General features: G+C 47.0%; 1 protein-coding gene across 1 annotated transcript; it reads left to right on the plus strand.

The window, feature by feature from the left end:
* The first annotated feature begins 5,940 nt into the window (after positions 1 to 5,940).
* Tef (TEF transcription factor, PAR bZIP family member) lies at positions 5,941 to 21,665 on the plus strand. Its single transcript, XM_027404086.2, has 4 exons — positions 5,941 to 6,152; positions 9,307 to 9,624; positions 15,871 to 16,091; positions 18,295 to 21,665. Exons 1-4 carry the CDS (start codon positions 6,002 to 6,004, stop codon positions 18,508 to 18,510), a joined length of 906 nt encoding a protein of 301 aa, XP_027259887.1. The 5' UTR covers positions 5,941 to 6,001; the 3' UTR covers positions 18,511 to 21,665.
* Positions 21,666 to 27,090: the final 5,425 nt, after the last annotated feature.

Below are 27,090 nucleotides of genomic sequence, written 5' to 3' on the forward strand. Positions count from 1 at the left end.
AAACCTTGGCTCTGCTGCCCAGTAAGAGCCTAGCCTTAAAAAAGGATGGGGAATACCTATGCCACAGGCTCCTTGCTATGGAATACCTATGCCATGTGCTGTCCCACATGGAAGTGTTTCAAACTGTGACGTGACATGTTGTTTTCTGTGAAAGGCCAAGAGCAGTGTGGCTGGCTTGGTGTTTGCTCTTTCTTCCTATAATCTGACCCTCGTCCCCTTGCTTCCTACACTGACAATCTGATCCTCATTTCCTTATTTTCACCTTCCTTTAAAGAAGTGGATGTTATGAGGCTGTGCACATACAGAGCTGTTTCCTTGGAAGTGCATGGTGAGACTTCTGAGGCATGATAACATCAACCCTATGGGACACGACAATAGACAGAACAGTAGGGGGGCTTGATGGGGTACAACAAAAGGGTACAGGGAAACGGACTCACTCCAGTCCTCCTGGTGACTACATGCAGCCTTGGCTGACCCAAACTTGGTCTTAGCAGAGGTCTATATGGGGACTCCCACAGCCTGGGAGGAAAAATGACAGAGGGCCTTCTATGTGCTGGGTATACTCCTCACTTCAGCCTGCTAAGTGTACATCTTCCCATTCTTTTAGTGAAAAAATGAACTCAGAGAGCTTGGCCTCCTCAGGACAAATAGGTGAGTGGCTCTTTCCTTCCTTGTGAGAAGCCCAGGGTCTTGTTCTCCCCATTAGAAACATGAAAAACTCAACTTCATTAAGTGCCAGATACTGATGGCAATGTCAACCCTTTCCAGATGGCTTTACATCTGGCCAGACCCCAAGTGATGGTCTAGGATGGGAGGGTCACACAGTTGTCAATGATGTACCCAGCTCCTGTTGCAGGCTCATACCTATCCACAGAATTCCCTGGTCTCTGAAACCATGTGGTGTTTCTTGGTTGTTCAGTTATTCATTATTAGCTTAGTGAGCATTTGCTATGCTGTGGCTCAGGTGTGGATAAGACAAACACTGTCCTTGTTCACCTACAGCTGGCAACATAGCAATCATGGGTCCAGATGGCCTTTCCAAGGGGCGACACTTAAGCTAAGACCTGGAAAGTGGGGTAGATGGAACTATGTTGTGAAGAGCTTTCATGCTGTGGGGAAAGCACCCCAAAGGCCCTTCCCTTTGTCTGCAGAAAAAAGGGCCACTTGTGCCACAGAAGGTGAGCCATGGGGGAGAGAAACACTAGTGAAGTTGGAAAGATCCCACGGACAAGACCTCAGAGGCTGGGCCCTACAGCCTGCTCCACCAACAGGACTTCAGCTAGGGAAAGCAGACTGTCAGACAGAGGTGGGCCAGACACTGCACAAGCTTGTTGTAGTGGGGGGAGGTTTCTCTCCATAGTCATGGCACTATTGGAGCAGCTCATCTGTTATCCAAAACACAAGCCAAATAGGAAACTAGGACTCTTGAGAGTATTGAAGGGAGAGGCAAGAATTTACAAAGAAGCTCCACCCTCCACTTCTACCCTAGAGCACATTGAGACCAAAGTACAAAGCACAGACCCACAGTTTCCCAGCCACAGGTATGTGGGCTACAAAAGAGAGTTGCTGGCAAGGCTGGTGCTGGGGACTAGCCAAAAGAATGGCTCATGCTTGTTCTTCCAGATTCCATTGTAAGTCAAATACATGACTGTTACTTCACATTAATAACACACCAAATGTGTAAGATTTAACTCTTAGAAGTTTTAACCTTCTTACCAACCCCAAGTAAGGAAAGCAAGCCAACAAGTATTTATTACTACTCTGAACAAAGTGTTGTGCTTGCCAGCTGCTAGTATTGGGACAGTGAGTCTTGGCTTTCTAGAACTCCGTGAAAGCCTGCTTTTGCTCCTTCCAGGTTCCTGTGCCATCTGTCAGTCCTAGATGCTAAGTGGTCAAGACCACTGTGGGGTCCAGGCTAATGAAAGTCATGTACTAATGAAAGGCATGTGCTTCACTCAGTGGAACTAGGGGTTGGTCAGCAGGTTCCCAGCTGAAAACAACAGATTCTAAAACTATTCCTGTCCTGGAAAATAGCATTTCTCTGGTTTAGACTCTGTAACCTATCCTCATATTCACAGTCTCATCATCACACACAACTCCTGAACCAACACATCCTGAATGGAAGGGAAAGAGCTGGGTGGATGTTCCTCATCCATCTCAAATACTACTCCTGTAGTGGGTACCTGCCAGTGCTTATCACAGATAATCCACACAACCCCTCCCTACTCAGCAGGAATCTCCATCTGTTTCCCAGAGGAAAACCACTGGAGTCCTTTGCATGGTGCTGTAAGCAGGTCACTAGCTCAAAGGAGAGTCTCCTCAGGTCTGCCTCTCAATCCCAGACTCACAGCTTCTCCAGACACCCTGAGGTAGGCTCTGGACTGAAAACCTATTGTTGGCCAGACATGGTGTCAAATACCATTAATCCCAGCACTTGGCAGGCAGAGGTAGGTGGATATCTGTGAGTCTAAGGGTAGCCTGGTCTACAAATAGTGAATTCCAGGCCACAACAGAACTACACATTAAGATCCTGTCTCAAACCCATCCCCACTAAAAATAACAGCAAAAACGAAACAAACAACCTATAATTGATCAGCAAGATGTCTCAGTGGAAAAAGGGACTTGCCACCAAGATTAACAGCCTGAGCTTTATTCCCTGGAACCCATAGTAAAAGGAGAGAACCAACTTCCAAAAGTTGTCCTCTAACCTCCAAACCTGTGCCATGGCACATGTTTGCACGTGAGTGTACACCCACACCCACACACTCACAAATGATTAATTAATAAACTATTATTGGAGACTAGAAATGTAGCTCAGTTGGTAGAATTCTTGCCTAGCAAGCACAAAGCCTTGGTTTGATCTCCTGCTCTATAAATTGGTGGTGATGGTACATGACTATAATCCCAGCACACAGGAGGTGGTAGCAGGACACAGGAGGTGATGGCAGGAGGGCCATAAATTCCATGTCATCCTCATCTACAAATCAAGTTTGAAGCCAGCCTGGGCATATGAGACCCTATCTCAAACAAACAAAACTCAAAAATGTGTTGATATAGAATATTGTGATGCCACATCATACCTTTCTTCCTTTCTTTTAAGACATTGTCTCACTATGTAGCTCTGGCTGTCCTGAAACTCACTATGTGGACCAGGCTGTCTTGGAACTCAGAGATTCACCTGCCTCTGCCTCCCAAGTGACACCCAGCTGTCACATACTTTTAAAATTTAACCATGTACTAACATGTTCTTTGCTAGTCTGTTTCTTTATAAGGCCCACACACTGTGGCAATTAGCAAATTGCTTGTCAACAACACTTACTCCTCTACTGTGAGAAGAGGCAAGGCTATAGTTATCACCATAGTGATGACAGGGAACAACAGTAGTGAAATGCAGCTGGGGTTCTTGAGGTCAGTTGGAGAAGGAAGAGAAAGTACTGTCCCTGCCTTCAGGACAGTGTTGGTTGCTGCAATCCTCAGCAGATTGCAAGGAGGCACTACAGGGCCTGTAATGCTCCCAAGGGATCTTTAAACATCCACCTTTTGGTTATCCAGGGGTAAACTCCTTCCTGAAGTGTCAGCAGAGGACAGACTCAACTTGTTACCTTCATGAATCCTAGTCACTGACCTATTAGGTGAGCTGCACCAGATTGGCTGATGGACACAACAGTCATTAGCCATCTGGAGGTAATTATAGCTAAAAGGAAAGAGGGAGGGTAAAGACAAGGAAAAAGAGAGTGAGGGAGAGAGTGGAACTGGAATGGAAATCTTTACTTCTCCCTACATGTCATCTTTGTTATAAATAGATAACTTGCCACTCTTACCTTATTAATCCTCCTCTACAATGTTAGGAATTGTTTTTCCTTCTCAATAATGTTGTATTTAGCCATGCAAATAGACATTTAAATCTAGTCTAGCAAGTTCCTCTATAACCAAACTAGCTGAAGATTTGTATTCCTTTAAAAAAATACTATGTTACATTTTACTGTGTATTTGTACACAGGAACTGTGCTCAGGGAGTTCAGAAAACAATTTGTGAAACTTAGTCTCTCTAGCCATCATATGGCACCCAGGGATTGAACTTTGGTTGTTAGACTCAGCAGCAATCACCTTTACCCCATGAGCCATCTAACTCACCCAGGTTTTCTTTTCTAGAGTTTCATATGCTGCTTCATTTTCTTCGAGTTGATCTTTTAAATTCGTTTCTAGGTCAGTTTCTCCTAAAGATCTAGACATACAGAATTCCTGCTAATAATTCTGCAAAACAAGGGTTTTCCCTGCAGGTCCTTTTTTCCACGCTAGATTTATATCAATCAATTTTAGTTAAATTAGGAAAAGTATTTACACTGTAGGCTAGATTCTGCCATATCCCCATTTAATATATAAAGAGAAATAAAAACAGTGGTCGGGAGGCATCAGATTCAAAAAGTGATCAACCTCTAATTAGTGGGGCAGCAAAAAACTTGAATTTGGGATTCGAAGCCTGTCATCCTGTCCCTTTCACTATCCAAAGTCCTTCAAGTCTCTTCCTTTAGGGCTACTCAGCTACTCAATTTCTTTTCCCTCAAGTTCCAGCAAAATTCTGCTTCCATGCCCCTTCAGCAGTCTCTTGATGCTGCGTTCTGCACCTACCGCATGAACCACAGGCTGCCTTTCTGCCAGACTCCAGCTCCTCCTCCGGAGGCAGGGAGCCATGGGAGGGACACAGTATAAACAGGCCAAGTCCCTGCCCCTCTGGGAGCTTAATCCCAGAGCGTCTAGTATTGTCTGGGCTTGAAGCCGAGCATGACTTGTACTGCAAAGAGGTACAAAGTTCTGAGAGACGCCTTGAAAGTCTGTGCACCCCTTTACGGCACAGAGGTTTCCTAAGGAGCTCAGAAAGCATCGATATTTTTTAAGAAGTGGATCTTCCACAAAATGCAATTTTAGTTTTGTTTTGAGTATAAGAAAGAGAGATCCTATCTGTAAAAGAAAGAGAAGTTGGGGGTGTCCCAAACTGTGTTGACTCTCTAGTTCAATGTTGAATTTTAGGACTGAGGAAACGGGCTCCAGTGGAGCAACTGGTATTCTCAAGGTCACAAGCGAGCAGCTAGTAGTATGGAAGTACGTCCCGCCCCTGGTTCGTGGTCAGGTCTCAAGAATGCGCGCTCCCTGCTAGTGTTTATCCCGCAGCCACGCCTGCTCCCAATCCCCAGATCAGTGGGGGCAACTTGACACCTGCTTGAGTGGCCGAGCCTGGAACCCGGCTGCCCTCCGCCAACCTCGAGGACGCGTGGGAGGAGTGCTGGCCGGGCACTCAGGTCCCAGTCCCCAAACTCCGGGCAGAGTCCGCCAAACAACAGAACAGGCCGGGCCCGGCCCCGCCCCACCGCGCCGCAGCCGCACGTGCGGAGCCTCGTGCAATCGTGCCGGCCCCGCCCCCTCGCCCCATTGGCTGCCACGCGCCTTTCCCTCGCTGCCCCGCCCCTCGCGGTTCCACTAGGCTGCCGCTCCACGTGACCCTCTGGGCAGGGCCGTGGCGCCCAGTCCGGCCTCCCTCCGGGGTGGCTTCTCAGGGAAGAAGGAAAAAGAGGCTGCGATGGACTGGAAGGAGACTTGGAGTCATGGAAATGGTGGCTAAGAGGGCACAACTGACTAAAATGAAGCGAGGAGCTCCACAGAAGGCCGCGATGCTCCCGGGCGGGAGAGGCGATGCTCCTCACCTGGCCCGGCACGTGTCTAGCTCCTTTGGCCCCCACAGCCAATCCGGGCTCGAGGAGCTGTGCCCACCCTCAAGCAGAGCGCACCAATCGGAAGCCACGCTCTGGGACCGCCGGCCTGGCCTCATGAATAATGAATGAACGGGACTCGTCCACGGGCGGGGCGGAGACGGAGGGAGGCGGGGGTGCAGTGGCGCGTCTGCGCAGTGCTGCCCGTGTCAGCAGCTGCGGCGGGTCGAGCCGCTCCGGCCCATCTCGGGGTGCGGGCGGGGGAGGCGAGGCGCAGGAGCGGGGCTCAGGGCACGATGTCCGACGCGGGCGGCGGAAAGAAGCCGCCTGTGGAGCCGCAGGCGGGGCCGGGCCCGGGGCGTGCTGCTGGGGAACGGGGCCTGTCGGGCTCCTTCCCTCTGGTCCTGAAGAAGCTGATGGAGAACCCCCCGCGCGAGACGCGCCTTGGTGAGGGGGGGCGGCTCGCGTGTGTCTGGGGGCGGGGTTTCTGTAAGGGCGGGGCCTTGTGGGGGCGGGGCGGGTCCGGTCAGAGGTCAGGTTGAAGTGGTCCAGCCTAGGGGGGTTATGCGGGCCGGTAGATTACTAGGGGCCTGATGGACCAGGCCTGTGGTCGAGAGAGAAAGTCAGTGGGCTGTCTGGAAAGGACAGGTCAATGGAACTTTGCAAGGAAGCAGCCCCTTACTAAATGGGGCTCCAGCGGGACTGCCTGCATCCAAATCCCTAGGAAGCCCTTTGCCTAAAATGCCAGTTCCTGGGCCTCACCCATTCTGCAGATCCTGGGACAGAAGGTTGTATTTTAAGAAGCACCCCACTGCACCACTGTGGGTGCAGAGACTACCACCAAAGTTTGAAGAAGCACTGATCAGTGTAGCAGATGGCCTTTGTATGTCTCTGGCCCGTCCTAAAGGAGATTGATTCTGCCTCTTTGGGAGTGGACATTGAGCAGGTTTAGTGTGGCGCTTTACTGGAAATGTGTCCCTGGGCGGCTGCTTGAGGTGCAGAGGAGGAGCGCGGTGTGAAATGAGGGTCTTCGGTGTCTTTAAGGGGATGAAGGATGGGTAAAGTAGGGCTGGGGGTGAGAGTTAGAATGCAGCCACTGAGGCCCTTCACCTGGTTAACAATGGCAGGACTGGCTACATAGTGTTGCCCAGGCCACAAGGGTCCCTGGGGCTTTGTGTGGCAAGCAGGCTTGGCCTGTGTGTGTGGCCTGCAAGAGCAAGCAGGACAGTCACCTATTGTAGGGTTTTAGGTGCATTGAGGTGTGCTTTCTGTCTGAGACCTTTGAATTTTCGAGAGCTCAGTGTAATTAGGGTATTTGGGAAGGAATAGGCTTTGTGTGGATTGTCTGTACTGGCAAATTCATTTCCCTTTCTAAAATGCCATTTCTCTCCTTCCCCTGAGTGCGTTCTGGGGCTGCTGTGCTTATGGTTGTCAGTGTTGGGTTATAAATAGTTTCCACTCATCAGGTGAGGCTAGGATCTCTCCTACTTCAAGACCTCATATGCACAAACCCCTTTGTTTGTTTGAAGACGATGCTTTGCTTCAGATCTGAGAGTAAGACAAACAGCAAGGGCTGGTGCTCACATGTGGCCGGTCTTGCTTAAGATTTCCAGCCAGCAGAAATCATACAGTGATTGTACCTTAGTGATTGTACCATACATTTGTACATGCTCACAGACATCTTGACACAGTCTTAATCTCGTTTAGCTTAGTATCTACACTTTACAGTTGAGCAAAGTTGAGACTCTTGCAAGGTGTCTTCTCAAGGTCACATGGGTGGGCCTTGTGACTCTCAATTTAGTGCTCTGTCTACTGTATCAAGCTGACAACCACTGGTGTCAGTCCCCGTGATCTCAGTCCTGAACATGTCAGTCATTTACCTTTTGTAATTAATTTAAAACTTCACCTTACAAACACTGAATTAAATAGCCTGACTGATTATATTGGTGCTGCTTTGTGTTCCCAGCACTGAAGAGGTAGAGGCAGGGGGATCACTGGTTCAAGGTCATCCTCTGCTGTACATCAAGTTTAAAGTCAGCTTGGGCTTCATGAGACCCTGTCTCAGAAAACCAGAAAAAAATTAGTTTAATTGCTTTGGTCAGGCAAAATGTGGAACTTCCTGTTGCTTGCCGTTCGTAAGGCTGCTTTTTTAATCTCCTCCCTTCTCTTACCTCTTTTGATCCCAAGTGACACCACCCAATGGGTCCAGTCATCTCTCAGCAGAATATGGAGTCAGACAAGCAGGGAAACCATCTAGCCCACCCAGCCCATAGGCTGGGATTTTTGTTGCTTCCCAGTTGTTTTTAAATCAAAGCCTGGTTTAAAAAAAAAAAAAAAAGCAGTCGTAGGAATTCAAGTTAAATCATATTAGAAACCATGAGCGAGTTCTGTTTGTGAGAACCTCCATCTCACTGAGTCTGGTCATTTTTATTGAGACTAATCGGCTGCCTTTTGGTTGTCTGGTCTTGGGGCCCAAGCATGACTGCTTTATCTCCAACATAATAATATTTGATTTCTTTTTTTTTTCACTTCTAAATCCAGAGTTCAAAGTTGTCTCCCTCAATTTTGAAAACCCATTATGAACTTGTCATGATTTTATCTCCCACTTCTTTGATTTCCTTTGTCACTTTGATTTCCTTCTCATCTTGTCATGTTTTTCTGTTTTTTTTTAATTTTTTTGATTGTTCTCTTGGATATCTATGTGCATAACCTCTCAGACAAGTGGGATCTGATCTTCACTAATTGATTAGCTTCACTTTGAGTAGAAACAGTCTGTCTTCTTCAGCTTCACTCATCTCCATCCTCCTAGGAAATCTGTCTCCAGTCTTTCTGCTTATTCAACGTTAACAGCCTTCTGAACTGGTTGCTCTGAAAAGAGCTCCAAGTCGTCTCAGTGAGTATAACTGAAGCCAGTGAGTCTGAAAATCCAGTACCCTCCAGTCATAATACAGGCTCCCATACCCACTGTGTACGTAGCCCTTTTGTTGGCCCCTGAAATCTATAACAATCAGACTCAATCCCTACCCTCGGTGAGCTCACGGCAATAAAGAATGTGTGCTGTGTACTCAGTAGTAGTCATTTTCATATGTTACCTCTAATCTTTGAGAAAGAATGTCTTTACCCTTATTGACAGTGAGACACACGGAAGCTCAGGTTAAATAACATGGATCAGGTCACATGTCCCACTGAAGACATAGCTAGAGGGACTGGGACAGGGGAACCCAGAAGTTATTGCTAGAGGACCTCAGCCCTCACCATACTAAGATATCAGGGAAGGTCAGAAACACCACTTCCTTCCATGTAGACTCTCCTATTCTGCATTAGCTGTGGGACCACCTCAACTCTCAGAATATGCAGCTAGCATTCCAGAAAGGCCAGACACAGAAGAGAATGTAGTGGCACCCCCAGAAGAGACCAGCCTGTCTGTTTCAAGCACCTGGTTATAATGGGAAGACAGGACATGCTCTCGAAACATGTATATGGGGTATGGATTGAAACAGGCCTCTGAGAAAGATGGGACTTCTCTGGGACGCACTGTCCCCCTCCTGGGATGAATTAGTTACTTTCTTGTGTGGTGTCTCATCATAGATTTTGTTTGCAGATAAGGAAAAGGGGAAGGAAAAACTGGAGGAGGACGAGTCGGCAGCAGCCAGTACCATGGCCGTCTCTGCCTCCCTCATGCCACCCATCTGGGACAAGACCATCCCCTATGATGGCGAGTCTTTCCACCTGGAGTACATGGACCTGGATGAGTTCCTGCTGGAGAATGGCATCCCTGCCAGCCCCACCCACCTGGCCCAGAATCTGCTGCTGCCTGTTGCAGAGCTTGAAGGGAAGGAGTCTGCCAGCTCTTCTACAGCATCTCCACCGTCCTCCTCTACTGCCGTCTTTCAGCCCTCGGAAACCGTGTCCAGCACAGGTTGGTGACAGGCCTTTGGGAAGGCCCCCCTGTCTCATCTAAGGAGCCCACTTCCCACTAAGTTCTCCTGTGTCCACACTCTCTGTGTCCCCTCTTTCTTTCAGAAGCAGGTCCCATAGTCTACAGTACTGACCGTAGGCTGGGGATAAAAATGTAGGTACACATTGGTCTTCCTCTGCTGGGCACTGCACATGCTTGGGGTGGTGGAATGAGCTCCCAGGCTGCCACTTGCAGAAGAGAAGTCCCATTCTGCAGTTGATACTGTTCTTTTATGGCAATAGTATTTTGGCCACAGATTCTTGTGAGATTTAGGCGATGTTATTAAACACCAGTGTCATTACCATTCTGACTGTAAGTGCTAACTAACAGTTAGGACTTACTCTGTGCTGGACATTAACAAAAAGTCATCAAGATGATCTTATGAGGTTATTTGTACTACTATCCCTGTTTTGTAGATGAAGAAACTGAGGCACAGAGAAAGTAAGAAACTTGCCCAAGTCACCTAGCTGGCATGTACTCAAGTAGCACTTGGACCCAGGATGCTTGTCTGCATAGGAATGTACTGCTAGGCACTAGCACAAATGCCCTTCCCACTGCTCCAAAACTTATCTTCAGGACCTGAAACACCTTTTACTGCTGTGGTTTGCATGTTGGGTTTTTTGGTTTGTGTTTTCATATCTGAGCATAAGATATGAAACCAGGAAAGATGTGTCCCCTGTTTGAGAAGCCACACAGTTTCTGCAGCCTCAGAGACATGATGGCATATGTCCCAAGGGATTCACACCATGAAGCTCTCATGGTGTGTTTCTGTTTAACTTTTCAAAAGGGAAGTTTTTCAAATAAAATTCAAAAAAGAAGTTGGAGTGCAGCCAGGCGTTGGTGACACACGCCTTTAATCCCAGCACTTGGGAGGCAGAGGCAGGCGGATCTCTGTGAGTTCGAGGCAAGCTTGGTCTCCAGAGCGAGTGCCAGGATAGTCTCCAAAGCTACACAGAGAAACCCTGTCTGGAAAGCCAAAAAAAAAAAAAAAAAAAAAAAAAAAAAAGAAGAAGAAGAAGACGTTGGAGTGCATATCACTAGTACAGCATTTAATTATATATCTAAAATATTAAGGTCCCCTTTTTAGGTTTGTTATTTTTAATTATGGGAAGCAGGTGAGTGCACACATGCACACACAAGTGCTTCTGTGGAGCCTAGAAAAGAGCGCTGTGTCTCTTAGAGCTTGAGTCTCAGGATGCTGCGTGTTGTCTGACATGGGTGCTGGGAACTGAACTCAGGTCACCTAGAAAAGAGCACTGTGTCTCTTAGAGCTTGAATTTCAGGATAATGTGTGTTGTCTCACATGGGTGCTGGGAACTAAATTCAGGTCAACTTCCAAAGCAGCATTGTATCTCTGTGGTCTCAGTACAAGAGTTCCAAAATAAGAAGATTTGGTGTCATATAACTATAATTCTTGTTACTCAGAAGGCTGAGGCAGGAGGATCACAAGTTCAAAGCTAGTCTAAATAACATAGGGAGACCCCCATCTTAAAAAATAGAAAAGAGGGACCAGAGATGTAGCTTAATGGCAGAGTGCTTGTTTTGCATTCAAAAACCTTGGGTTTGGACTGGAGACATGGTTCGGTGGTTTAGGGTGATGGCTGCTCTTCCAGAGGACTCAGGTTCAGTTTTCAGCACCCACATGGTGACTCATGATTGTAACTCCAGTCCCAGGGAATCTAATACCCTCTTCTGGTCTCTGTGGATACCAGGTATGAATATGGTATATGGAAAAACACACATACACATAAAATAAATAGTTTTTAAAGCCTTGGGTTTCTTTCTCAGCACCGAAAATAAATTTTAATTAATTAAATAAAAATTGAAGATGGAGGAAATGGGTAGGAAAGATGACTCAGCCATTAAGAGCCCTTATTGTTCATACAGAGAACCTGAGCTTGGTTCCCAACACCCACATTATGGCTCACAACCCTCCATAACACCAGTTCTAAGGGATCCAACGGGCATGCACATGGTGTATATGACATATATGCAAGTAAGTCACAGAGCTCTGCCTGCCTCTGCCTCCTGAGTGCTAGAAATAAAGGCATGTACCACTGTGTCCAGTCTAAGGAAGGATTTTTTTTTTTAATGAACATTGGTGTTTTTGCTTGCACATGTGTCTGTGTGAAGACTTTGGAACTCCTGGAGTTGCAGTTACAGACAGTAGTAAGCTGCCACATGAGTGCTGGGAATTGAACCCAGGTCTCTGGAAGAGCAGCCAGTGCTCTTAACCACTGAGCCATTTCTCCAGCCTCTAAGGAAGGATTTTTAATGAAGTATGTGTATTTAGTGTAGAGCTCAGTGGATCCTCATAGGCTGAAACATCCATCTCAACACTGCCTAGATCAGGATGCAGAACTATGCTGGTATCCATTGAATGCCTTGTGACTCTGGGCACTCATCTTCTGAGAGATAATCACTATTTATTTGTATCACCAAAGATTACATTTTCTAATAGCGTCTTATCAATAGAATTGTCCTCTGTTTTGTTTTTAAATATTACAAGTGGGCTCCCAACACTCAGGAAGTAAAGACAGGATTGTCACAACTTTGAGATAAGCCTGATTTATAAAATGATTTATAGGCCGGGTAGTGGTGACACTTGCCTTTAATCCCAGCACTTGGGAGGCAGAGGCAGGCGAATCTCTGTTAGTTCAAGGCTGGCTAGCCTAGTATACAAAGTGAGTTCCAGGACAGTCAGGACTGTTACACAGACAAATTCTGTCTCAGAAAAATAAAAAAATTAAAATAAAATGAGTCCTAGGCCAACCTGGGCTGCATGGTGAGTTCCAGGACCACCAGCCAGAGTTACATACAGGGACCCTGACTCAAAAAATTATTTATTGATAGGGGCAACAAGATGGCACATCAGTAGGGGTGCTCGCCATCTAGCCTGAATACCTTATGGGAGAGAACTGACTTCCACAAATTGTCCCCTGACCTCCATTTTTGTACAGAGACATGTGTGAAGATGGGCATGTTCATACACATACACATAAATACATAAATGCTCAAAAAGAATTGAACAGAGGATACAATGCACTGGTCAGGTGTTTGCCTTGCATTGGAGAGTCCCAGGTTTAATTTCCAAAACCATACATATACACACACAATATTAATTTTAAGTTTATTGCACTACTACTCATATTTATAACTTTATACAGTTTTATAATACACATGTAAATTATATGGGCATTATAATGTCTTAATACTAGTAAAATGCCAGGCATGGTGGTGTAGACCTTTAATTCTAGGTCTTGGAAGGCAAAAGCAGCAGATCTCTCTGAGTTTGAGGCTATCCTGGTCTACTGAATTAGTTATAAGACATCTAGAGCAGCCCTAGCACAGGATGTTGTGGTAGACTTTGGGGAGCCCCTTTTGAGGGCCTTACCCTGCCTGGGGAGTGGAGGGGGGATGGGTAGGGGCAGGTGGGATGTTGGGGGGGAGGGGAGGAAGAGGGAGAAGGAATTGACATGTGAAGCAAGCTTGTTCCTAATTTGAACTAATAAAAGAATAAAATAAAAGAAACAAAAAAATACATCTAGAGCTATATAATAGAGACAGACATTGTCTTGAAAACTGAACAAAGCCAGGCGTTGGTGGCGCACGCCTTTAATCCTAGCACTCGGGAGGCAGAGGCAGGCAGATCTCTGTGAGTTCGAGGCTAGCCTGGTCTACAGAGCGAGTGCCAGGATAGGCTCCAAAGCTACACAGAGAAACCCTGTCTCAAAAAAACAACAACAAAAAAAAACTAAACAAAAATAGTTTTACAGAACATGCTAAGTGGAAAGCTGGATGTGTTAGTCTATACCTCTAATCCCAGTTCTCAAGAAACTGAGTGAGGCAGGAAGATTGCCATGAATTGAGGCCAGCCTGTGCTACATAGAAAGGCAGAAAACCAGGCAATGGTGGCACATACCTAATCTCAGCACTGGAGAAGCAGAGGCATGCAGATCTCTGAGTTCAAGGCCAGCGTGGTCTACAGAGCAAGTTCCTGGACAAGCTTCAAAGCTACACAGAGAAACCCTGTCTCAAAAACAAAATAACAACAAAAAAGAAAGTGGAAGTCTTTAATTTTTCCATTCATTTTATAGAGAATATAAAATGTGTGCTTTTGTGTCTGACTTCCTTCATACAGTATTTTTGTGAAAGTCATCTTGTCACTGTGGGAAAGGTTTGTGAATTTTCTTTGGTGAATAATACTGAGTGAACATACCACAGTTTAGCCATTCTGCTGTTGAAGGACAGTGGAGCTCACTATATAGTCTAGATGGGGCTCTAAACAATGCTGCTATGAACATTTGTGTGTGTGTCTCCTGGTAGATATGTGCATGTATTTCTCTTTGGCATTTACTTAGGAATAGACTTCATGAGTCGGTGAACATACAAATCTTCATTGTCCTCTACCACCTTCAACAGGGTCTTCTATGTAGCCCTGGCTGTCCTGGAACTCACTGGCCTCAAACTCAGAAATCCACTTACCTCTGCCACCTGAGTGCTGGGATTAAAGGCATGTGCCACCATATCCATCATTACTTATTTTACTAATATCAGTGTTGCCTGTGTGTATATATGTGTATCAGATGCATAAAGTGCCCACAGAGGTCAGAGGAGGGCATTAGATTCTCTGGGACTTGAGTTACAGACAGCTGTGAGTTGTCATGTGGTTGATAGGTGCTGAACCTAGATCCTCTGCAAGAGCAGTAAGTGCTCTTAACCACTGAGCATTAGGACTCACAGACACAGACAACACATATATACACACTTGTGTGTGTGTATGTGGGGTGTCTTATGTACATAGCAAGTGATGACCTAGAGTTTCTGATCCTCCTGCCTCTACCTCCCCAGTGCTGGGGTTATAGGCTTATACCACCACACTCAACCTAATTCAATTGAAAACCTAAATTTGATTATGCTACATTTGTGCTATGAACATCCCAGTGACTTCCTCATTTCAAGAGAAAAGTCTGTATCAGCAACATGGACATTTAGGGCAGATAACTTTGGGAGGATTGTAGAAATAGCTTTGCTTTTAATTTTGATGTCTTCTGTGTTGTGGGGTGTGTAGCAGCCTTCATTATACCAGTTGCACCCTGGAATCTTGATGTGGCCTAATATTTCCTTCAGGGCAAACTTGTCCCCTGTTAAGAACTATAGCATTGCAGTATTGTGGTGGCACACATCTTTAACCCTAGCACTACTGAGACAGAGGCAGGTGATTCTCTTGAGTTCAAGGCCAACCTGGACTATAGAACAGCCAGGACTACAGAAAAGCCAGGACTACACAGAGAAACCCTGTATCAAATATATATATGGCTTTAGCCTCTCTGTTACACTGTATTGTCTCTGTCAGCAGTCTACCAGAGATATAATTTATATTCAATAACTATCTGTTGGCTCAATATTTGGTGTACTCCTATTGGTAGCATTGAACTTGTAGGCCAGGGGTTCGGTTTTCTTTTAACACAACTCTTATCTCAACACACAACCTTTGAACTCTAAAATTGACATTAACCCAATGTTTACCTATAAATCAGCCAGCCATATGAAACAGGAAAAGCAAGGAGCCAGAGTTAGTCAGGCCAAGAGTAACATCTTACTTCATTTATTTACCTGTGGGTTTCTTGAAAGCCAGTTGCATTTATCTGAGCCTTGGTATGCTTTTCTGTAAAATAAGTTAACACTCATTTCCTTTCACAGCAACTGATGTGGGGGACTCAAAAACAGAACCAGGCCAGCTTCAGTCTGTGTCCCCACCCCACTGTTGCTCACGGAGAAAGCCAGCTGTTTCCATTCTTGGAGAACTTGAGACACAGGAGGTTGAGGGGTATAAAAATTCAGTGTTTTGCTTACAATTTCTCGGGGAAACAAAACATTTAGAAAATCCTATCCATTTTCAGGGACTCTGTTTTCTTCAGTGTGTTCTGTTCTAAAGGGGAGGAATTCATGCACTGCAGGTGAGTCAGTGGTTGAACTCATGCTGAGTTTGTGTGGGGCCTGGGTTTGATCCACAGCACACAAAAATGGTCAGAGTCATCTTAGATATTGAATCACATGGGCCTGTCCGTCTGTCTGCCTGCCTGCCAAAGGCCTGGTGATGTGCTTAAGTGGCAGTGGTCTGTGGAGCCTCCAGGTGTCTGGTGGGACAATGTGTACCTTCTCTGCCCAGTGAGTTGCTTCTAGATCTTCCACTCTGCCTTTCAGAATCGTCCTTAGAAAAGGAGAGGGAGACTCCAAGTCCCATTGACCCCAACTGTGTGGAAGTCGATGTGAACTTCAATCCTGACCCTGCTGACCTGGTCCTCTCCAGTGTGCCAGGTGGGGAGCTTTTCAACCCTCGGAAGCATAAATTTGCAGAGGAAGACCTGAAACCCCAGCCCATGATCAAAAAAGCCAAGAAAGTCTTTGTTCCTGATGAACAGAAGGTAAAAAAAAAAAAAAAAATCCTTTATTAAAGAAAGACACAGCAGTGGTTTGAGAGTCTAGGGTAAGCTGTGGCATAGCTTAGCAGTGCAAGTCAATGGCTCAGTGGCACATCTCAGTGGCATAGCTCAGTGGTACAGTGCTTGCCTGGGAGAGCTGAGACCCTGGGCTCCATCTCTAGCACTTAAAAGAAAAAGAATCTGAGTGTGGTGGTGCCACGTGTCTCTGCCTCCTGAATGCTGGAGTTAAAGATATCTGCCTCCACCACCCAGCGCTCTTTCTCCCCCCAACCCCTCTCTCTCATTTTTTGAGACAGAGTTTCTGTGTAGCCCTGGCTGTCCTGGAACTCACTTTGTAGGCAGGTGGATCTCTGTGAGTTTGAGGCCAGCCTGGTCTACAAAGTGAGTTCCAGGACAGCCAGAGCTGTTACACAGAGAAACCCTGTCTTGAAAAACCAAAGAAAGAGAACTAGAGTAGGGACTGTGCTTCCTCTTAGGTGATTGTTTTATGGAGAATCCTTCTACTATGGGTGCCACAGGAGTTCTGTGCTTGGAGCCACATCAGCAATAATTTGATGTGAAGAAATGGCTAGGTGTGGTTTGGCCCCAGTGACTCTCATAGTTCCATTATTCCCAGAGCCTCAGGGTTAGTGTTCCACCTCCCTGCCATCAGGAAGAGAAGTTGCTGGACAACAGTTTTAAAGGACAAAAGACACCTTGTAGGGCTGGGAGATGGCTTAGAGCAGTGGTTCTCAACCTTCCTAATGCTGCAGCCCTTAAATTCAGTTCTTCATGTGTGGTGACCCCAAACATACAATTATTTCATTGCTACTTCATAAATAATTTGGCTACTATTAGGACATAATGTAAGTATCTGTGTTTTCCTATGGTCTTAGGCAACTCCTGTGAAAGGGTTGTTTGGCCCCGCCAAGGGATTGCAACCCACAGGTTGAGAAATCCTGGTTTAGTGGATAAAGCATTTGCCACAAAAACATGAGAACCTGAGTTTGCCAAAAAACAAACAAACAAACATTAGAAAGTTGTAACAAGTAGTATGTGTCTGTAATTCCAGTTTCTTACTGGGAGAAGGGAGGCAGGGGCAGGAGAACTGGGAACTCTGGGCCACCTATCTTGCCAAACACAACAGTGAGCAACAGAGACCCTGTCTCAAACAAGGAGACGGTGAGGACCAACACCCAAAGTTATCCTCTTAACGTCCATGCATGCACCATTGGGGCATGCACCTACTCTCTCCTTTCCCACACCTCTTTTTCTTGCATGGTCTTGTAGAGTCAGACTGGATCTTGAGGGACTGCAACTAGCTTGTTGGCTTTTAACCACCACTAAGCATGGTGTGGTAGCACAAATCTTTAATCCCAGCACTTGGGAGGCAGAAGCAAGCAGATTGCTGGGAGTTCTTGAACAGACAAAGCCATATAACAGAAGGATCCTATCTCAGAATGAGAGAGAAATGTTAACCAATATGCTTAAAGGAGGCAAGGAACAGAGCAACACACGCCTGTCAAGGCACTCTTGCCCCCACCATGCAGCCTGCCCCTCTAAAGACAGGACAGTATGTTGTAGCACTCAAGAGAAAGATGCCCTGTGACAGAGTTCAAGTGAAGGGTTTTTTTGTTTGTTTGTTTTTAGGGGGCCTGGGAGGTTGTTTGAGACAGGGTTTCTCTGTGTAACAGCCCTAGTTGTCCTGGAACGCACTCTGTGGACCAGGCTGGCCTTGAACTCAAGAGATCTGCCTGCCTCTGCCTCCCGAGTGCTGGTATTAAAGGCAAGGACCACTACTGCCCTGCCATTAGGGAAAAGGATCATAAAAAGGGGGAAAGGGAGAGAGGAGACCGCCCTCCAGGGACAGGAGCAGTGGGAGAAATCAAAGAGAGGCAGAGGGAGAGAAAACAGACATAGGGAGAGAAAGAGAGGAGGGTGGGAGGTAGGCAGGGCCCTTTTAAAAGGGAGTGTAGTGAATGTGCACAGGTGGTGCTCTTAGTGCTTATGCTGTCAGAACCCCAAGGACAGGCTAGTACAGATGCCTGAATACTAACACAGTGCTCACAGTATTCCTTCTCTAGGGTCTTCATTCTTACCACAGCGTTGAACTGTATGGTGGGGGGTAGACCTGGTGGGGTCGGAAGGAAATATTAGGTTCCCTCAGGGAGAACACCAGACACCCACAGAGGGTGCTTTTCCACAGGATGAAAAGTATTGGACAAGACGCAAGAAGAACAATGTGGCAGCGAAACGGTCCCGGGATGCCAGGCGCCTGAAGGAGAACCAGATCACCATCCGGGCAGCCTTCCTGGAGAAGGAGAACACAGCCCTGCGGACGGAGGTGGCTGAGCTTCGCAAGGAAGTGGGCAAGTGCAAGACCATCGTGTCCAAGTATGAAACCAAGTACGGGCCCTTGTAACCTGTGCCCCTTGCCCCGCAGGGCACTGCCTGCACTTCAGACCTCTGCCTGGGGCTTCCTGGACCCCACACTCGTGTGGAGACTTAGGACTCTTCATGGGCACATGGTGGAGTACTTGCTCTAGGAGCATTGATGTCTCAGCTTCATTATAACATGGCCAGCACATGTGGTGACTTCCCCAGGGCACCAGGCTCCTCTCTGATGGGGAACCCGAGCGAATCTACGTAGACAGGTAAATGGCCCAAGTTTCTCTTCTTGGATGTCCCAGCTGAATCAGAAGGGACCTCTGGAGTCCAGATCTCTCTTTACAGAGTGCTCAGGCTTTCCTAGCCTTCCCTCAGTCTCCAGCCTGGACTGACAAGGGCTGTCTCCAGAATGAGTCATGATTGTTGTCACCCTAATGTCTCAGGTAGCAGGTGCATTTCCACTTGGGGTATGTCTGTCATGCACCTCACTCTTCCCCAAAAAATCTTTGAGTGAAGCATTCATTCCCATCTGTCTCAGAGCCAGGACATGCTAATACTCTGTTAGTGATGGAGAGTGGTGGGCCATGAGAGTGAGGTCTCTACTTAGCCTGGAATTTGGGTGGGGTTGGGGGTTACAGCAGAAGTATACCCCACTATTCTTAGCTCTCACATCCCTTTATCTTGTGGCTTCCTCCTCATCCCACTTGCTATGGAAGAGACATTCCCAGGTTTCTGGGCTCCAATTGCCAGCACCTAGGGAGACCTTTGTATTTCCAGGCCAGTCTGGAGTTTCCTGACTTCTGCTTGCCTGGCCTCTGGTTATTTTCACCAGATCTTAGGTTTAAAAAGAAACCCCATCACCTAGGAGTGACCCAGGGTACCACTTCTGCATGGTATTTAGGAAACTGGCCTCCACAGTCTCCTGTTGTAGGCACCAGAGTGAGGGGCTGTCACTTGCAATGCTCCATTTGTTCCTCTCTCTGGCTCACTGATGTGTCCCAGGCCAGAATCCAGTCTCCCTGAAGGCAGCAGAGGGCCATTTACATGGCAGATCAGAACCACTCCCCATGAGTGTCAGGGAGCAACCTTATAGGGAGTTGCACTCACCCAAGTCACAGTACAGCTCTCATAGGACAGCAGGCTCTGGAGACATTTACACTGGCCTGGAGTCCCTCAGTCTTGGTCTCAGGAGTCAGGGGCTGCCCACACAAGTCTGGCCATGAGGTTGAGTGATTCTTACAGTTTTGGCTTCCTCTGCCTCACAGCTGCACCTTTCTCTTCTGTTTGGCTGAACTTGTCTTCTTGCTCTGCCCAGAGAATTGGCCAAGGACATCATGGAACCCTCTGCTCATGTGGGTCAGTTAGGGCACCCTCCAGGAGGGTGTGTTTATTTGCTCAGGGCGGGCAGCCTATGTGAAGGAGACAGAGGTGACGAGGGTGCTTTACTATCCTTAACACTGGCTTTATTTTAAATGGTGGCTTAGTTTGGGGCCCCAATCTTTCAAGACTTTTTATAATGATGTTAAGACCAGGGCAAACTATCTACTGGCCATGGACTGCAGCCAGTAGGTGCCCTGCCCCTCATGGGACCTGCACGCAACCTCTTGACAAGGGTCCCTGAGGCCAAGGGAGGTCTCCCTTCTACTAGGTCCCTGACTTTGACTTTGTGGTTCTGTAGGAACCATGTGCGCACTTGTCACTCTATTGTAACCACAAAGGGCAGTTGCACCCAGCATGTCAGTGTCCTGCCCTGGCTGCCTGCCTCCCACCCTCTTGGCACTCTCTGGGCCGGCTCTTCACCCAGAGGCAATTCTCACTTCATTAGTGGTGGACAAGCCTTGAGCTGAAAGGCTCTTCGTTCTCTTTGGCTAGAAAATGTAAGGTTTGTGTTTTTTAAGTTTTAGTTTTTAAGGAATGGATACTTATCTCTGGATGCCACCTGTGTTCTGACCCCCATGGGTGGGTTGGGGCTTAATGTCTCCTCTTTGGTCCTACCTTCTGCCTTGTGGTGCCCTCCTTTCCTTCTAGAAGTTGGGGGTCTAGATCCTCCTAAAGTGCTTACTTAGAAAAAGTGTGGCTGCTTGCTTCTTGGAGAAGCCTTTTGAATGAAAAGCAGCAGGTGCAGGAAGGAGCATGCCTGGAGGTTGACATCTTGGAGCAAAAAAGTGTTCACATAAGCTCAGCTCCTCTGTTGGCCTTAGGACCCACGGCTGTGCAGAGATCTCTGCTGTTCGTCTTGCCATGAAAGTCTCCTGATTCCCTCCAGGAGCTCATGGCTGAAGCCTGAGGCTCCTGGACTCAGATCTTTGACATTTTCTAAAGAATAGCAGGCTTGAGAATCCAACTTCTATTTGGCTCTCCATGGGTTCCCCTTGGGATGAGAAGTGCTGCCACTTCCTAAACATCCTGTCCTCAGCTGTGGCAGCTTCACTGCAACCTCAGAAAAGACATATGAATGAGATAGGATGTTACAGGAATGTACGTCCAAGAAATGTCTAAAAAAAGAACTACACATTTGGAGAGAGCCAGCAGCCCTGTGGAGGACCTGCCTGAGTAAGGCTGAGTTCTGTGGGTCTGACTCCCTTGGTTGAGGACAGTACTAGGCAGTAAATCTGACCCCCAGTCCACACTCCCTGCTGAAAGGGTACTATGGCCTGCTTTCCACTCAGGCAGCTCCTGCAGTCCTCCAGCCTGGGGACAGATGTGAAGCTCTCCAATGGCCCTGAGAAGTATGCTCCCTATAAGGAGGGGCCTTGGAGCTCCTGGTTTCCAGGGCCAAGTCCCATCTACAGCTTCTTTAACATCTGTTAAGTGCAATAAATTTTTCTAGAAAAAGGCAAAGGTGATTTCCAGGTAGAGATTGCTGTCTTTTGGTATTGGGATGCCAGAACACCACTTGGTTTTATTTTTCTAAGTGCATGTGATTGGTTGAGTGTGTGGGGCTCTGCATCCTCCTCCCTGGGAGCCGCATTCCAGCGGCCCCTCTCCCTAACTTTGTTGGGGGAAAGAGGCTAGGAGAAAACCCCTTTGTCCCAGCTGCAGAGGTAAAAGCAGACAGCAGCCCATTGGCCTTATGTGTGTGTGTGTGCCTGTGCGAATGTGTCACTGCTGGTGGGCCGGAGTGATGTGATAGGGAGGGAAGTTGGGAATGTATCCTTTTCAAACAAAATTAAATATTTTGAGACGAGAGTTTGGCAATGGTCTTTTATGTTATCTCCTCCTCTGTTTCCTTTCTCTGTATGTTGGCATGAGAACCAAGCCAGAAAACTTTCTCTTTGGAAACACCTCTGTTAATACCAGAGTCACCTTACTCCTCTGTCGCTCAGTTTCTTCACTTGTCAAATCAGTGTAATTCCTACCCTGTTTTCTGACATACATCAAAGCAAAGAGAGTTTCTACAGACCGATACAAGCAGTAAAAAGGCCAGGAACTCAAACCATAATGGCAGCTGTTTAAAACAAGAGCACCTAAAAGTGTACATTCAATTCCTAGCACCCATTTCCAGCTTAGAACATCTGGAACTCCAGCTCCAGGGGAGCTCTCCTGGCTTCCGTGTGCTCGAACATGAATGCACACACATAAATAAACACTGAAATAAATCTTAAAAGCCTGCTGGGTGGTGGTGCACACATTTAAACCCAGCACTCAGAAAGCAGAGGCAGGTAGATCTCTTCGAGTTTGAAACCAGCTAAAGAGCAAGTGTCAGGACAGCCAGGGATGGCTACACAGAGAAACCCTTCCTCAAAAAAAAATTTTTTTTTTAAATTGGGGGGTGCCGGGCGATGGTGGCGCACTCCTTTAATCCCAGCACTCAGGAGGCAGAGGCAGGGGGATTTCTGTGCGTTTGAGACCAACCTGGTCTACAAGAGCTAGTTCCAGGACAGCCTCCAAAGCCACAGAGAAACCCTGTCAAAATAAATAAATAAATAAATAAATAAATTTGGGGCTGGAGAGATGGCTCAGAGGTTAAGAGCACTGACTGCTCTTCCAGAGGTCCTGAGTTCAATTCCCAGCAGCCATATGGTGGCTCACAACCATCTATAATGAGATCTGTTGCCCTATTCCGGCCTGTAGGCATACATGCAGGCAGAACATTGTATACATAATAAATAAAAAGCTTTAAAAAAAATCCAAAGCTGAATGAGGTGGTTGAGTAAGTAATCCCAGTACTTCTCTCCTGAGATGGGAGAATTGCTGGAGAGCCAGCAGGTGAACTAGCCCAGTGGAAATGGGAGAGACCCTGACTCAATTGGGTGGGAGGTAAAAACTGACTAATTGAATTGTCTTCCAACCTCCACATGCATGCTGTAGCATGTGTGTCACCTATGTTCTCACACACATACACCATAATGATAATACATAAAAAATTTTAAAGTCCTATGCATTTAATCCCATCTCTTAGGAGGCAGAGGCAAGCAGATATCTGTGAGTTCAAGGCTACCCTTGTCTACATAGTTCTAGGACAGCCAGGACTATACACAGAAACTATGTCTCAAAAACAAAACAAATAAATAAATGTAAATAGATAAAAAGTAAAAGGGATGTTAGCTACCTGACCTGAGTGCTGGCAAAGGAGTCCAGGTCCTCTGCAAGAGCAGTAAGAACTCTTAACCACTGAGCCATCTCTATAGCCACCAGATTTTGACTTAAGAGACAACTGTTACTATATAGCTCCAGCTGGCCACCACCTCCACAGATTTCTATCATCATAATCAACCGCCCTTTTTTTTTTTTTTTTAAATTGTGATCCAGGCAGCAGGCAGTGGGGCACCCTGTGAGCCTCTGCTTACCTTCCACCAGTGGGGTGTACTGCAGGCTGACTTTCAGGGGGCCTGGCTAGTGGAGGAAAAGGCTTTGATCTGCTGCTTCCAGCTATGCTGCTTCTCAGCACATAAAGTACCTCACTTTCCTGTTCCACCCTCAAAACACTCTAGGATGGAATCCTTGTTTAAAGAGGAAGAAAGCTGACTCTGAGTGTGAGGCCAGCCTGGTCTACAAAGGGAGCTACAGGACAGCCGCAGTATGTAGAGAGACCCTGTTTCCAAAAAAAAAAGGGGGGGGGACTGGGATAGGCATGTAACTCAGCAGGGCTTGCCCGGTGTGCTTGAGGCTAGGAGTTCAATCCCCAGTGCTGAAATAAACATTACAGAAGAAGAAATTTAAGCTCAGAATTGCTCAAGGTCTCTCCCACATACTATCAGAGCTGAGATTCTAACCTCAGATAAACAGCCTCGGGTCCTGAGGCTTCATAACCTTAAGACCTTTGACTTCTTTTTTTCTTTTTCTTTCTTTTTTTTTTTTTTTTTTTTTTTTTTTTTTTTTTTTTTTTTTTTTTTTTTTTTTTCCGAGGCAGGGTTTCTCTGTGTAGCTTTGGAGCCTATCCTGGCACTCGCTCTGTAGACCAGGCTGTCCTGGAACTCACAGAGATCCACCTGCCTCTGCCTCCCAAGTGCTGGGACTAAAGGCCTGGCTGACCTTTGACTTCTAAACTCTCATTGTTTTCACCATTGTTCTCTCCTACCCAAGGTGCCAGTGTCTAGCCCTGCCATGCTAAAAGGAGACACCCCTCTCCAACTCCCTTTGGCTAGCAGAAGTCAGCCACAGTGGCAGACCCAGATCTGATATCTCCCGGTGGACTGCCTGAGCCCCCCCAGACTAATGGTAAAAGCCCTAGACTACCTGGCAGGAATGGAGAGAGAGAAAGAGAACTGTCTACACAAGAAGAGGCCACTGCCTGATCCTGTCCCATACCTGCACAAATCGTCTCTCAAAACCTAGGCTCGTACACTGTGATGATTGAGATGGATTGCCAACTTGTCAGGGTCTAGAACCATCCAGGAGGCAAACCTCATGGCACACCTGAGAACAGTCATCTGAACTAGGTTAGCACCTGGGCATGCCTGTGAGGGATAATCTAAATTATACTGAACTGGGAAGACTCACCTTAACTGGGGGCAGCACCTTCCCATAGGCTAGGGGGCTTGATCTAAAAAAAGAAAAGACAATGAAGGGCTGGTGGTTTTACAAACCTGACAACCTGAATTCCATTTTCCCAGGACCCGCATGGTGGAGGATTGGAACCACTCCTGAAGGTTGTCCTCTGACCCCCACACACCTGCACTTAATGCTTCCCCAATAAATAAATGTAAAAAAAAATGGGGGTCTGGAGAGATGGCTCAGAGATTAAGAGCACTGGCTGCTCTTCCAGAGGTTCTGGTTCAATTCCCAGCAACCACATGGTGGCTCACAACCATCAACAATGCAATCTGGTGCCCTCTTCTGGCATGCAGGTAGAACAGTGTATATGTAATAAATAAATAAATCTTTAAAAAAAAAAAAAAAGAAAGAAAGAAAAAAGCCGGGCGTTGGTGGAGCACGCCTTTAATCCCAGCACTTGGGAGGCAGAGGCAGGCTGATCTCTGTGAATTCGAGGCCAGCCTAGTCTCTGGAGCGAGTGCCAGGATAAGCTCCAAAGCTACAAAGAGAAACCCTGTCTCAAAAATCCAAAATAAATAAATAAATAAAAATCTGCCCTTTTTTTGCTAGGGATCTGGTTACTCTGGAACCATGTAGACCAGGCTAGCCTCGAATTCTCAGTGATCCACCTGCGCATCACAGTCACCCAAGTCTGGCTTCTTAGTGTCCCTTATGGAAGGGTATGAAAAGGGACATTAGACACCTGAGAGTCCAGACACTAGTAAGAATGGTTTATTAGAGAGCGAGCCCCAGAACCTGAGGTTATGGAACCTGGGAGTTGCCAGTAGGTAAATAATGTGGGTGATTAAGAAGGCACCTATACAGCTGTATGATAGCATTCCTGGGGTCGGGCTTTTTGGTGGTACAGCTGTGTGTGTGTGTCTTTGGGACAGCATCTCACTAAATAACCCTGGCTGGCCTGTAACTCTGTATGTAGACCAGGCCGGCCTTGTATTTACAGCAATCCACCTGCCTCTACCTCCTATTGGATGAAAGGAGTGTGCCACCATATCTTGCTCTGTAACATGAATAATAAAAACGCAGAGACCGATATTGGAGCTCAAGCTTCATGCTGAAGCAAAGCAGCTGAGCCAGTAGATCTTACCTCTACCCCATTGAAATGGCAATCCTGTCTCCATGAATCCTCAGAGGCAAAAGCTCTGAATTCCTGACTCCTCCTTTTATTCCTTTCTCCCACCCCCAGCCATATCCTCCTGTCTCCACCTTTCCAGTGCTGTGATTAAAGGTGTCAGCTCTGTTACTCTTCACTCTTGTGTAGGCCGGGGTGGCCTTGAATTCAGAGAGATTCATCTGACTGTCTCCTGAGTCCTGGGATTAAAGGTGTGTGCCACCTCTGCGTGACTTTTACAGCTAACCAGTGTAGCTGGCTTTGCTTTCTGATACTTCAGGCCATCTTTATTAAATCATAATTTATCACCACATGGCCCATTCATTTTCTTCCTTAAATATTTGTTACTTTTTTTTTTTTTTTTTTTTTTTCGAGACAGGGTTTCTCTGTGGCTTTGGAGGCTGTCCTGGAACTAGCTCTTGTAGACCAGGCTGGTCTCGAACTCACAGAGATCCACCTGCCTCTGCCTCCCGAGTGCTGGGATTAAAGGCGTGCGCCACCAACGCCCGGCTTTACATTATTTTTCTCTCTCTCTCTCTCTCTCTCTCTCTCTCTCTCTCTCTCTCTCTCTCTCTCTCTCTCTCTCTGTGTGTGTGTGTGTGTGTGTGTGTGTGTGTGTGTATTGCATACCCACAACTGCACATGTGGTTAAAAGAGCACTTCCTCCACCATGTGGGTGCCAGGGCCTGAACTCAGCTCACCAGGCTTAGTGGTAAGAGCCTCTACCCAACTGAGCCATCTCTCTGATTCCCCAACTTTTAAAAACTTATTCTCGGGCTGGAGAGATGGTTCAGAGGTTAACAGCACTGGCTGTTCTTCCAGAGGTCCTGAGTTCAATTCCCAGCAACCACATGGTGGCTCACAACCATCCCTTATGAGATCTGGTGCCCTCTTCTGGTATGCAGATATACATGGAAGCAGAATGTTGTATACATAATAAATAAAATCTTTAAAAAAACTTTCTCTCTCCCCAACACCCCCCCCCCCGTGTGTGTGTCTTTTTCATCATTTTCATTTTTGTTTTGAGACAGGGCTTTCTTGTTTTGCTCAGGCTGGGCCTGAACCCCTAGCCTCCTGTTCCTCAGGCTCCACCTGGCACTAAGGCCTAGTTCTTTGACCAGGTGCCTCCTGTGTTGCAGCACCTACTACTCGTCTGTGCTGCCTGGACAGTCTTCTGCACACCTCCATAGACTCCTGCTTTTCTGATTACCCAGCAGGATCCCCGAGGGGGCTGCAGGGCCCCTTGTGCAGGAATCCCAGCACAAAGTCTTGTTGGGGTATTGAGGCCATGTCACCACTAGGTGTCGATTCAGGCACATCCAAGGCTGTGACTTAGGGTCTTGGGATTGTCCTCAGAGAAAGCCTCCCTGACCTTCTGCCAGATGGAGCTGAGGAGCACCAGCTGGCTCACTTTCTACACTTCTGGCCTTCCAATGGCTGTAGTGTACACAGACTAGGGATGTCCACAGACCCTGGAAAGAGGGAGGACCAACTGCCTCAGCAGACTGT

This window comes from Cricetulus griseus, chromosome 2 (genome assembly GCF_003668045.3).
Source record: "Cricetulus griseus strain 17A/GY chromosome 2, alternate assembly CriGri-PICRH-1.0, whole genome shotgun sequence".
Lineage (NCBI taxonomy): Eukaryota > Metazoa > Chordata > Mammalia > Rodentia > Cricetidae > Cricetulus > Cricetulus griseus.

What these genes read in the sequence shown, in the direction of transcription:
- Tef (XM_027404086.2), top strand. Translation starts at nt 6,002, where the DNA reads ATGTCCGACGCGGGCGGCGGAAAGAAGCCGCCTGTGGAGCCGCAGGCG. An exon ending in GGAAACCGTGTCCAGCACAG is followed by an intron (nt 9,625 to 15,870) that starts GTTGGTGACAGG and finishes TCTGCCTTTCAG; the next exon opens with AATCGTCCTTAGAAAAGGAG. An exon ending in TTGTTCCTGATGAACAGAAG is followed by an intron (nt 16,092 to 18,294) that starts GTAAAAAAAAAA and finishes GCTTTTCCACAG; the next exon opens with GATGAAAAGTATTGGACAAG.